General features: G+C 41.7%; 1 protein-coding gene across 1 annotated transcript in view; it reads right to left on the reverse strand.

Annotated features, from left to right (window-relative positions):
- Positions 1–1,451: 1,451 nt before the first annotated feature.
- fbxw4 (F-box and WD repeat domain containing 4) overlaps positions 1,452–14,269 on the reverse strand; it is a 113,524-nt gene continuing 100,706 nt past the window's right edge. Inside the window, exon 9 of the mRNA XM_061963739.1 lies at positions 1,452–1,650. Within this exon, the coding sequence (XP_061819723.1) occupies positions 1,513–1,650 (138 nt within the window). The 3' untranslated portion in view covers positions 1,452–1,512. The remainder of the gene's footprint in view (positions 1,651–14,269) is intronic.

Below are 14,269 nucleotides of genomic sequence, written 5' to 3' on the forward strand. Positions count from 1 at the left end.
TTATCACTTGTGTGTGTTATTAGTGTAGCACTGCATGAAATACAATCAACAACTTACTTTGAATAAGGGACGATTATGTTGGAAACCTCAATCATACACAAACGCTGAAACAACATTTTGAAGCTGTTTTATCGGACAAAAAAAGGCTTTTGTGTTTGGACACAAATTTATTTTTAAAACATCAGCGTTAGTGAGGTTTTAGGACACACACACGTGTGCTGTACCTTCACAGTACACAGCTTTTGTACTGTGAAAGTACACCACATGTCATGTACTATGTATTATACTGCTAGGATGCTTTACACAGTAAGACGTGGATTTGGGTGTAGAAACATGCGCTGTGAGGTGCAAATGTGAGGATTTACAGTGTCAAAAAAATCATGGCCTTCATCTCTTCAAAGGATTATAACAAAGTTGGAGAAGAACCGTTGAGCTCTTTTCCTGACTGGGACTTAAAGGGAACAGGTGACATATTTCCCCAGGCAAACGGATCAACTTTCTTCCAGCAGGTTCCAGCTTGCTCCTCATGTCCATCAAATTCTTATTGTTCCGTCAATATTCTTTAATTAATATTACAATTTCCTAAAATCTCATCAAACACTGCGGATTAAAAACAAGGTGAGTAATTCTCATGTTTTGCTTTGCTGGATTTTGAGTATTTCCCTCACAGGACTGAAGCACATTGGTACCTCCACTTACAAGTATTTTGGAATAGGAGCTGTCACTCAGCTTTTTGTTATGCTTTAAATTGCGAGCATAAATGTGAGTTATGTTTACAAGTTGGCGTAGAAATGGTCATAATGAACCTTGCAAAACATCCGCTTGTACTCGGTATCATTAGTTTATAGCTAGAGATTTTGCACGTACCATTAACTTCTTGTCTTCGTCAGGGGCTGTCTCTGAAATTACCTCTCAGGACATTTTCGGTCGGTGAACGTGAAAACTTCAGAGTCAACGTCTTTTTCAGTTCTGTGCTTATGTCTTCTGCCAATTCTTGGAAGTTAAACCAGCCAACATATAAACGATCCTTCTAGTTATTTGCTTGCGAGGATGTCACTTTGTGGCAGATCTTCAAGACCTCAGTCACTAAGGCCATTCCATCCCATGGATCCCTGGACCAAGCAGATCATTGAGGATCGTGGCGCTGCTTGTTAATGAAGACTCCTCCAAATCTTCAATCCGACACATCATGTGTGAAAGAGTTATTCTTTTCATCATTCCCTCTCTTTAAAGCATATCCATATTTGTTTGAGCTTGCGTTCATTCAGCCAACAATAATCATAGTAACAACATCATTACTCTCTTAATTTGAAGTCCTTTCTTTGCCCATGTTGTTTATTTTGTCCCATGTTGGATCAATAAAAGAACAAATAAACAACTATTTCATGATTGCATATATCAGGTTACACCGACCTTAAAAAAAAACCCAGAGTCCACATTTCACTTTAAAAATACATATCTTTAATGTTTGATTTATTGTTGCATGTGTAGAAAATGGATGGATAGGCAGTGTCATGTGATCTTGATGTTATGGTGTTGTGTGAAGTCTAAGGAGTGAAGTGCAGTGGCCAATGCTGCAAACAGGTGAGAGCTGCTGAACTGCAGAGAGTACACTGGACTGCTCACTGGCTTTGAGCCCAACTGGAAGAACTGCAATCAATCAATCAATCAATCAATGATTTTACAACAGATAGAATGTAAACAAAAGAGATGCGATTTTTTGGGATAAAAAAAACGTTTAACTTGTTTATAAACCACACATAGTTCAATGCATGAATTAATAAATCAGTTATTTTCAATTAATTCAGTTACAAACATCATATAAATCCTCACCTCATAGCTATTAAAGCACTAATAGTTGTGATTCTTATTATTATTAGGGTTGCAGGGCTGCACAATATGTTGCTTGAGTATTGACGTCGCAATATTAACATAATACGGTTTGCAGAATTTCCCCTTTTGTGGGATGAACAAACAATTGAAAGTCTAACTTGTGATATTGGAGGCAAGCAAACTAAATTTTTATTAAAATATAACATGTATGATGTTTTTGGAGCACCTAATACAGTGGTTCTTAACCTGGGTTCGATCGAACCCTAGGGGTTCGGTGAGTCGGATTCAGGGGTTCGACGGAGGTCAAGACACCCGACTCATCGTGTAAATAAAAACTTCTCCCTATCGGCGTATTACAGATACGACAACAGCAGAAGTCAGACTGATTTGCAGGTGTGTTATTTGTTGTTAGTTTATGCACTGTGTTGGTTTTGTTCTTTGAACAAGATGATGTTCATGCACGGTTCATTTTGTGCACCAGTAAAAAAATATGGTAACACTTTAGTATGGGGAACATATTCACCATTAATTAGTTGCTTATTAACATGCAAATTAGTAACATATTGGCTCTTAACTAGTCATTATTAAGTACTTATTAATGCCTTATTTGGTGTGGCCTTAATATAAACCTAACCCTTTAACCCTGGCCCTAACCCTCTAACCTTAACCAAATAACTCTAAATTAAGTCTTCGTTACTTAGAATATGTTCCTCGAGTGTCAAAAAAACTCTAAATTAAGTCTTTGTTACTTAGAATATGTTCCCCATACTAAAGTGTTACCAAAAACATATAACTTTGTCTTGAATTTGAAAAAAAAAAAACATTTTATTTTTCACTAAAGAAGGGTTCAGTGAATGCGCATATGACACTGGTGGGGTTCGGTACCTCCAACAAGGTTAAGAACCACTGACCTAATATCTTACTCATATTTGCCTACGGTGACCTAGTGAAGGTCTACTGTCTCGCCATTTCCGGGTATCTGCACGTGACCATATTCCAACAAGTGATCAATCAGCAGCTCCGAGCAGACAAGGACTGTTTAAACAAAGTCCAGCAGTCATTTGACTGGTGAGCACCACAACTGCACTGAAGCCTTCTGTTCTTCTGCATTTCTCTTCTGTTTTCCATCAGTTTGAGCCGGTGTCCTTTTCTTTTTTAAGTGACACAGTTAGTCATATGAAGCCCTCTGGTTCTCCTGCAGATGCCCTCCCACCTCGCCTGTTTAAGGAGGTACTTGCTACTATTGGATCAAGTGTCCTTAACATTATCAATAGTAGCCTCTCTTCTGGAATAGTTCCAGTAGAGTTTAAACATGCAGTGGTATGACCTCTACTTAAAAAACCAAGCCTCGACCCCTCTCTTCTCTCTAACCTCAGACCTATCTCTAATCTTCCATACATTTCCAAAATATTAGAGAAGGTTGTCTACAGTCAGTTGTTGCCCTTCTTAGAGGATAATGGTATCACTGAGCTGTTCCAGTCCGGTTTTTAAGCCCTCCACAGCACAGAGTCAGCGCTTCTAAAAGTTTTTAACGATATCCTCCTGTCAACTGATTCTGGTAAATATGTTGTCCTGGTGCTTTTAGATCTGTCTGCTGCGTTCGACACCGTCGACAACGCCACCTTAATCACTCGTCTTGAGAACTGTGTGGGCATTAAGGGCGCCGGCCTCAACTGGTTCCGGTCGTACCTAACCGACAGGAGTTTTTGTGTAAAAGTAGACAGTTTTATGTCTTCCACAGCTCCTTTACCACATGGGGTCCCCCAGGGCTCAATCCTCGCCCCAATTTTATTTGCGCTTTACCTTCTCCCTCTTGGTTCTATTTTTAGGAAGTACAGTATTGCATTTAATTTTTATGCCGATGATTGCCAGATTTATTTTTCCATGGCACAAAATAACACGGTTCAACGTCTTATTGACTGTCTGCACGACATCAAAGTCTGGCTTTCAGCTAACTTCCTGAGCCTAAATGAAGACAAAACAGAAGTTATGTTGTTCGGTCCAAGTCGCTCTCCCTCCCCCAACGTTGACCTCGGCACTCTGACCCCTTATCTCAGCGACTGTGTCACAAACCTGGGAGTAAAGTTCGACTCAGATTTTAAATTCGAAAAACCAATCAGCAGCGTCGTTCAAAAAAGCTTTTATCAATTACGCCAAATAGCGAAAGTGAAACCGCTTCTATCAGGACATGATCTTGAGAAATTAATCCACGTCTTTATCTCGACTCGTCTTGACTACAGCAATGCCCTGTATGTAGGCATTAGCCAGGCCTCCCTCGCCTGCCTGCAGCTCGTGCAGAACTCTGCTGCTCGTCTGCTAACACAGACCCGCAGACGTGAGCACATCACCCCTATTTTAGCGTCCCTTCACTGGCTCCCTGTGCGTTATCGAATCAATTTTAAACTCCTTTTATTTGTTTTTAAATGTCTAAACAACCTCGCGCCAACCTATCTCTCCGACCTCCTTCCCTTCAGCCTTACTGCCCCACCCGATCCTTAAGATCAACCGATCAGCTGCTGTTGACGGTCCCTGACACAAGGCTGAAGCTTCGAGGTGACAGAGCTTTCGCCGTTGCTGCTCCCAAGCTCTGGAATGACCTACCTCTGAGTATTAGACAAGCCTCCTCTCTTCCTGTTTTTAAATCTCTCTTAAAAACATACTTTTATTCCATGGCTTTTAACACTGAGTGATATCCATCCTGCAATGGCGCCCCATAATACACCTGCTGTGAACCTGTTTTTATGTTTTTATTTATTCTATTTTATTTATTTATTTTTTATCGTGTTCTGTTTGTGTTGTGTTGTGTTTGCTCGGTACTCGTATTATCTTTTAACCTGCCCATTGCACAGCACTTTGGCTACCCCTGTGGTAAATTTTAAATGTGCTTTATATATAAAGTTGATTTGATTTGATTTGATGATGAACAAGGGCGCAATAATTATCGATCATCCGCTTCCTCAAAAGTCTTTCAATGTCCGAGCAAAAGTTACAATATTTTATATCCAGACTAAAACATTACAGTTTCAAAGCAGTTACTTCATGTAATTATGAAGCGGGAATGTAAATTTTTAATATGGAGAGTGAAAGAGGTTTAAAAAACTGATTTATCGCCATTCAGTTCACATCTGCACATGATAAAAGAAACATGTCCCAATGCCATATGAGCATTAAATATAACAATAACAATGTGTGTAAGCGGCAAACTTAATATTCCCAAAAGGTAAGATGAGTGCAGGTGCAACATTTGGCAGCAAGATGGCAGCAGTGCAGCATAACAACTTATATTCAAGTCATCTGCTTAAAAAAGTGAAAATTAATGTACTTTTTCATATGGCAATACAGTTCCCACATAATTGCAGGGTTTAAAAAAATGGCAATATAATTTGCATCAATATCGTGCAGCCCTACTAGGTGGTGTGTGTTTGCTTTGCTAATTTCTAAATATTAATAAAATCTAAATGTAACTGATTGAATAAAAACAGGAGACAATTCAAGCCACAAACACTTAAATGTTGACGATTAAGAAGTCACAGATATGAATCATTTTATAAAACAAAACACTCAGATAAGAAATGGTAGAGGAGGCAGAGTTTGAGGATACAAACGCAGACATGAGGCTGATGAGATAGACTAAATACTCTTCAGTGGCAAAGCTTTGGGTGTGGACAAGGTTGGCCTTGAATTCTTTTAAGGCCTGGGTGTTGTGGGACTGTGTTGGTTGACACGTTTGTTCCACATTGTGTAGAAGTCAGGAACAGAACTTCTGAATTTGGTGGACTGGAGTGGTGGTAGTGTGTCTCCTCCCCCCCTTTTTAAGAGAGGTGACCAGTCACACTCCTTGGCCTATCTAGGAAAGGCTATTCCAGATTGTGGCCATTAATCCAAACTCAGCTACAGGAGATGTCATTTGATTTTTGTTCTGGTCGTGGAATATTGGACCAGCGCTACACCATTTTAAGTGTACGGAAGGATGCATGGGAGTTTGCCCAAACGGTCTACATTTACCTTGTGGACATTTGACCGTGTCTTTTGGAAGGTACACAGAATTCGTGGCATGTTACTACGTGCCATTCGGTATTTGTACAACCCAATCAGGAGTTTGGGTCACAGTTCCAGTAGAAAGTCCAGCATGTTCGCTGTGAAGGTTGACCAAGACTGCTGTTCCATCATTTCCATTGACAGAATGTCTAGGTGTAGTCAAGGCGTTAAGGTTGTCGAGTTGGGGAGTCTTAGGATCTCATCCCTGCTATTTGCAGATGCTGTGGTCCTACTGGACTACAGTTAGTATGTTTCCATGCACTAAATTAGTCACACTTCTCAAATAATTTGGTTTCTTCAATTTTTACACCAACATAATGAAGTCCCAGTTTCCATGGTCTATCTCAAAGGTGTCCAAAATACGGCCCGCATACCAAGTGTGGTGTGCTAGCATCTTCAGTCTGGCCCGCAAGACGTCCCAAGTTTATTAAGAAGTGTGGCCCGCGATATGTCGATATAACAATTTGATTGCTGCAATTATGCCGCATTCTTATGGACGTTTGTAATGTTAGTCAATGATCATGAGTTATATATTGAAATGGAATGAAACAATTTAAATGACCCAATCCAAACAACCTTTCCTGCTCATGGTGCAAATGAACAATAACCAACACAGAAAGTCAACACATATGGTGGCACGTAACATACAACTTTCTCACTGAACGATGTGAACATTATAAAAAATGTTTAAGCACTAGGGCTGGGCGATACATCGAATATACTCGATGTATCGCGGGTTTGTCTCTGTGCGATGTAGAAAATGACTATTTTGTGAGTATTCGAGTATACGTTCTCACGTAGTTGCTTTTAGCTGCGGGCATTACACTACAGGCTTTTCTCACTCTTTCTTGTCTCTCCTCACAGAGACATAAAACAAGCGCACCTAGTTAACATACGTCACATACTGTCGCGCGTGCAACGTAGTGCTCGGCGATATATCAAGTTTGTAAGATATATCGATTAATTTTTAAACAAGATATGAATTGAGAAAATATCGTAATATCGATATAATTTATTTCACGTTAAAATGACCAAACGCCGCTTATTTGTTGTGTTCCTTGTTCTCCCCTGCACCCCTCCATGGGTACTAAACCCCTCCCCTTCCTACTTCCAAGACGTAATTGCGTGTATAAGAACAACCATGATTGGTTGGTTGTTTACTATGATGAGTCACGATTGGTTGAGATTAGGCCAATCAAAGACAACATAGGCTGGGTCATTGAACCAGGAAGGGAAATTACAACAGACATCCCAAATGACGACAAGAGAGTTGTAGAAGAGAAGAGGGAATTTTCAAGCAAATATACATATATATACATACATATATATATATGTATATATATATATATATATATATATATATATATATATATATGTATATATATATATATACATATATATATATATATATATATATATATATATATATATATATATACATATATATATATATATATATATACATATATATATATGTGTATATATATATATATATACATATATATGTGTATATATATATATTTATATATATATATATATATACATATATATATGTGTATATATTAGAGATGCGCGGTTTGCGGGCACAACCACGGAGTCCGCGGATTATCCACGGATCGGGCGGTTGAAATAAAAAAAAATTTGATTTTAAATAGATTCAGGCGGGTGGCAGTTAAACCAATTCGGAAATATATATACATAGTTAAATGTTGTTACCCACATACGAAAAACGAGCAGGCACCTGCTGCATATGCCACAACAGAAGAAAAAAAAAAAAAAGAGATGGACACTTTTACGGAGCGGAGAAGGGACGCCTCGCCGGGGTCCGGGACCGAGGCCCCTTCCCCCGAGAGGGCCCCACCGGGAGCCGTAGCTGAGGCGATCCGCGAGAAGGGCCCGACGCACGTCCAGGGTCACCACCGCGCCCACCGCACCGACACCTTGCCTCGTGCGCCTTCGGCGCGGCCGGCGTCACGCACAGCAGGTAAGCAGCTTACCTGCCCGCCACCCCCGTGGCCGGGGGCTCGTAACAGGGGTCACTCCGCGCGCTCCGCCCGCGCAGCTTACCTGCCCGCCACCCCTGTTGCCGGGGGCGCGTAACAGGGGTCACTCCGCGCGCAGTGCGCTCACGAAAGGGGTGGGGCTCGGGCCCATACCCGGCCGTCGCCGGCAGCGAGACGCGCTGGAGGTGCGCTCAGCGCGGCTCCCATATGATTGCGCACTGGTGTGCATCTGGGTCGTGACAGCGTGGCACGCGAATGTCTGTACTGCATTGGATCAGTCTCCTTTCTTTAACAGGCAAAAGCTTTATAACCTCACTAATGCCTTGCATCGTCTATATTAGATATATAACAACGGGCGAGTGCGGGCGGGTGCGGTTCTGATCAAATGTTAGATCGGGTGGATGGCGGATGGTTGACGACTTTCTGATGCGGTTGCGGATGAAATAATTGCCTATCCGCGCATCTCTAGTATATATATATATATATATATATATTAGAGATGCGCGGATAGGCAAATATTTCATCCGCAACCGCATCAGAAAGTCGTCAACCATCCGCCATCCACCCGATGTAACGTTTGATCAGAACTGCATCCGCCCGCCATCCGCCCGGTATATCTAATATAGACGATGCAAGGCATTAGTGAGGCACCTGCCAACTACTCCGGTTTTCCCGTAATTCGTACGGTTTTCATCAACCTATTCCGGGTTACGGGTGCAGTGATAAAAAATACGGTTTTTCATTAATTTAAAAAAAAAAGGGTGAAAACTACGCGAATTGCACCTTGTGCAGACAAGATTATTCGATCGGACACGGAGGAATTAGCGATGTAAAAGACCACTTTGGGACAAAAAAACACAAGTCTAATGCCGTTGCTAGCGATACAAGTGGAAAACTTTCAACGTTTTTCGTCGCCCAAACAGATTCTTTGGATGTGATTAAATGCCGAAGTTTTATTTACGGAGGCAATAATTGAGCATGGACTTCCAATCGCACTGGCTGATCACATGGGACAGTTACATGTTTGTAATGCAACCTTTGAAAATCATTACGCGGTGATCGCGGTCCCAAAAATAAACTTTTCTTGCATGATAATGTCCAGAAAAATTCGCTTTATATTACTATAGAGTCCTTTTAACGAATGAGTTTGATGGTTTATCACAAACCTTAAATGAAAGAAGTCCTTTCTTCTCCTGCACCTGCATGCGCTTTGGCCTTGCCTCGTGTTTGGTGCGCAATCCTGTCGGCTGTATTTCACAGCACGACATACTGTTAAAAGTGTTTATACTATTTATGCTTTCAAGTCCAAGTTGAAGAAATCTTGTTAAATGTTGACAGCATAACTACCAAAATACAGAAGTATGTCCTTAATATTTTTGCAGTGCTATTTCTGTTGAAAAGTTCAAATGATTACATTAGAGATGTGATGTGCCACTTTTCAAAGTGTCTGATGGCTTAAATTAATTTTCATTAATTTTTCATATTTTTAATTCTTTTGAAAGGCTTACAAAAAAACTACATTTGAATTGTAATTCCATGCTATTGACAGGACTATTAATTTTAATGAAGTTAGCTTACCATGTTTACAGTATGATAATTGTGATAGAAATGTGAATTTTAGGCACAGAATATTTTTTACAATTGAACAAGGCAGTAGATTATACAAGCTTGGACAGAAAGTTAATAATGACACCAATTTTTTTTTTTATGGAATTGTTTAGTACTGTTTTACCATTTGTTTACTGTAAAAAGTGTTTATACTGTTTATACTTTCAATTAACAAATTGAAGTCTTGTGAAAGGTTGACAGGATAACTGGCATTAACTGTCAAAATAATTTCAAACTATTGAAGTTAGCTTACAGAATAAACATGTCAATCAACCCATATGATTTTTGCTGTAATATTTTTGTTTTGAAAAGTCACTGTGACTGATGGAAAAGTGATGGTTTTAGCAACATTTTAACCTGTCTGAATGCTAATAATCATTTTGCGTCGGGGGGTGAAGCCCTGAACCCTCCACCAGGACTTTGTCCTGGACCTACCGGGGCCTGCGGCCCTTGGACCCTGGCTACTAGGTTTTTCTGATTTCAAAAGTTGGCAGGTATGGTGAGGTTATAAAGCTTTTGCCTGTTAAAGAAAGGAGACTGATCCAATGCAGCACAGTCTTTCGCGTGCCACGCTGTCACGACCCAGACGCACACCAGTGCGCAATCATATGGGAGCCGCGCTGAGCGCACCTCCAAGCGCGTCTCGCTGCCGGCGACAGCCAGGTATGGGCCCACGCTCCAGCGCCATCCATTTTCAGGGCTAGTTGATTCGGCAGGTGGGTTGTTACACACTCCTTAGCGGGTTCCGACTTCCATGGCCACCGTCCTGCTCTCTATAAAAACCAGGGTGAGCCCTACCCCTTTCGTGAGCGCACTGCGCGCGGAGTGACCCCTGTTACGCGCCCCCGGCAACAGGGGTGGCGGGCAGGTAAGCTGCGCGGGCGGAGCGCGCGGAGTGACCCATGTTACGAGCCCCCGGCCACGGGGGTGGCGGGCAGGTAAGCTGCTTACCTGCTGCGCGTGACGCCGGCCGCGGCGAAGGCGGACGAGGCGGGGTGTCGGTGCGGTGGGCGCGGTAGTGACCCTGGACGTGCGTCGGGCCCTTCTCGCGGATCGCCTCAGCTACGGCTCCCGGTGGGGCCCTCTCGGGGGAAGGGGCCTCGGTCCCGGACCCCGGCGAGGCGTCCCTTCTCCGCTCCGTAAAAGTGTCCATCTCTTTTCTTTTTTTTTCTTCTGTTGTGGCATATGCAGCAGGTGCCTGCTCGTTTTTCGTATGTGGGTAACAACATTTAACTATGTATATATATTTCCGAATTGGTTTAACTGCCACCCGCTAAAAAAAAAAAAAAAAAAAAAAAATATCTAATTGATCCGCCCGACCCGACCCGCACGCGGATAAAATCTTATTTTTTTAAATTTCATCCGCCCGATCCGCGGATAATCCGCGGACTCCGCGGTTGTGCCCGCAAACCGCGCATCTCTAATATATATATATATATATATATATATATATATATATATATATATATATATATATATATATATATATATATATATATATATATATATATATATTACCAAAAGTATTTGGCCACCTGCCTTTACTCACATATGAACTTGAAGTGCCATCCCATGGAATTGTCCAAAATGTTTTGGTATCCTGGAGCATTCAAAGTTCCTTTCACTGGAACTAAGGGGCCAAGCCCAACTCCTGAAAAACAACCCCACATCATAATTCCTCCCCCACCAAATTTCACGCTCGGCACAATGCAGTCTGAAATGTAGCGTTCTCCTGGCAACCTCCAAACCCAGACTGGTCCATCAGATTTCCAGATGGAAAAATGTGATTCATCACTCCAGAGAAGGCGTCTCCACTGCTCTAGAGTCCAGTGGCGACGTGCTTTACACCACTGCATCCCACGCTTTGCATTGGACTTGGTGATGTATGGCATAGATGCAGCTGATCGGCCATGGAAACCCATTCCATGAAGCTCTCTGCGAACTGTACGTGGGCTAATTGGAAGGTCACATGAAGTTTGGAGCTCTGTAGCAAATGACTGTGCAGAAAGTCTTTGCACTATGCGCTTCAGCATCCAGTGACCCCTCTCTGTCAGTTTACGTGGCCTACCACTTGGTGGCTGAGTTGCTGTTGTTCCCAAACTCTTCACTTTTCTTATAATAAAGTTGACTTTGGAATATTTAAGAGCGAGGAAATTTCACGACTGGATTTGTAGCACAGGTGGCATCCTATGACAGTTCCACGCTGGAAATCACTGAGAGAGGCCCATTCTTTCACAAATGTTTGTAGAAACAGTCTCCATGCCTAAGTGCTTGATTTTATACACCGGGCCAAGTGATTAGGACACCTGATTCTCATCATTTGAATGAGTGGCCACATACTTTTGGCAATATAGTGTATAAATATGTATACATATATATATATGTATACATATATATATATATATATACACACATATATGTATATACAGTATATACATATATATATATGTATACATATATATATGTGTATATATATATATATATATATATATATATATATATATGTATATATATATATATGTATATATATGTATATATATATATATATATATATATATATATATATATATATATATATATATATATAGAGAGAGAGAGAGAGAGAGAGAGAGAGAGAGAGAGAGAGAGAGAGAGAGAGAGAGAGAGAGATACACACTAGGGTTGTACGGTATACTGGTACTAGTAAAGTACCGCAATTCTATTGAATCATAAATGGTACTATACCGCCTCTAAAAAATACCGGTTCCCTTTTTTTAATTTATTTTTTATTAACAGGCATGACGGCGCGCCATCATCACGTCATGACATTGATGGTTTTACGAGCAGTGGAGCATGTTTGGCAGCGCACAATCATGGAGGACTTAAATGCAGACATAGTGTGTGGACAGAAAGGGGAGAATGGATGCATTTTGGCTTAAAAACTAACGAGAGTGAGATGACGGTCACTTAGAGATGTCAGAGTTTTCCGTGGTGCCGATGTATTTGGTGACCACCACCTGTTAACAGATACAGCAAAGTTTATCACATCGCACTTTCTAAGAAAAACAAGTAATGGATAACACCTAGAACATGGTAAAAAATAGAAGAAAGAAAACCATTGAAAGCAAAACTGCTCAGCACCAAGTCCCAAAGTCTTAAAGAACAAGGCTCAAAAGACCTACACGTCCAAGTACAAAGAGGTCAAAAGGAGTGCCAGGAAGGAAAAACAGTCTTTTGTTGAGGAAAGGGCATGTGAAGCTGAACAGGCTGCAGCCAGGGTAGAGTTGGGCACCCTCTACAAGATCAACAAACCGCTCTGTGGCAGCAACACCAGCCAGTCAGCCCCCATCAGATGCAAGAACGGTACCTTTATAACAACTGAATGGTAACAAGCAGCAAGATGGGTCCATCACTTCCAGGAAATGCAAATTGCCCACAACCAGAAACAACAGCCAATCCTCAAGCAGCAAAAGCTGTCCTTAACATCGATACTCACCCAATTACAGTCTCTGAGACCATGGAAGCTCTTAAAGCAGTGGTTCTTAACTTGGGTTCGATCGAACCCTAGGGGTTCGGTGAGTCGGCCTCAGGGGTTCGGCGGAGCCTCTGCCGCGGAGGTCAAGACACACCCGACTCATCGTGTAAATAAAAACCTATTATGGATACCCCTAAACAATGTTCCCTCTAATTTTCAATCTGATTTGCAGGTGTGCAATTTGTTGTGAGTTCATGCACTGTGTTGGTTTTGTTCTTTGAACAAGATGATGTTCATGCACGGTTCATTTTCAGCACCAGTAAAAAAAACATATAACTTTAAGTCTTGAATTTGAGAAAAAAAACATTTTATTTTTCACTAAGGAAGGGTTCGGTGAATGCGCATATGAAACTGTTGGGGTTCAGTACCTCTAACAAGGTTAAGAACCACTGTCTTAAAGCCATGAAGAGTGGCAAAGCAGCAGGCATTGACTCCATTGAAGCAGAGATGATCAAGGCTGATCCAGGCAACATCAGTGCCGGTTGATCTCTTTAGAACTATCTGGGAGAGTGACACCATTCCAAGTGACTGGGCTTTGGGACTAATTGTGAAAGTTCCCAAGAAAGGTAGCCTACCGATCTGTGACAACGGGCGTGGTATTACACTATTCTCCATCCCCAGCAAGATCTTTTGCAGAGTGCTTCTCAAAAGGATTGAAACAGTGATTGACAAAAAGCTGACAGAAGAACAAGCAGGATTCATAATGTGCATATATCCCCATTGTTCAGGGTGTAGTTTTGTTGTGTCTATAGGCCTCGAGTCTCTCTCTGCAGGCGTTACGAGCAAAGTTAAACTCCCAGGTGTTATTGGAGGAGGAGGCAGCGATGTCAGAACGGCTATCACTGTGATGTCCTTCTGGGGATGTTTTCGGAACAGCCTTTGTCTGTTGTGAGCAGCGTCAAAGCCATTTGAGGGAGTCAAATCGTAGATAAGAATTGCTCGTGGGGCATTCACAAGACTTTAGCCAATCTGGAAATCAAGTCAGTACCATCTTCGGACCAAAAATCAGCTCTACAACAGCTGTGTGAAATCTGGTGGAAGGAGACATGAATCAGTGCCTTCCACAATGGTTGCTTTAGAAAATTCTGCTGAAACTACTGGCCCAACAAAATAACAAACAGGAGCTGTATGCCAAAACAGGAGGTCCAGATGTGGCTGAGATAGGCTCCAGCACCCCCCGCGACTCCAAAAGGGACAAGCGGTCGAAAATGGATGGATGGAAGATGTGGTCCTTAAAATCAAACACTGGCGACTCAGATGGAGGATGAGAAGA

The sequence above is a fragment of the Nerophis lumbriciformis genome, linkage group LG02 (genome assembly GCF_033978685.3).
Source record: "Nerophis lumbriciformis linkage group LG02, RoL_Nlum_v2.1, whole genome shotgun sequence".
NCBI lineage: Eukaryota > Metazoa > Chordata > Actinopteri > Syngnathiformes > Syngnathidae > Nerophis > Nerophis lumbriciformis.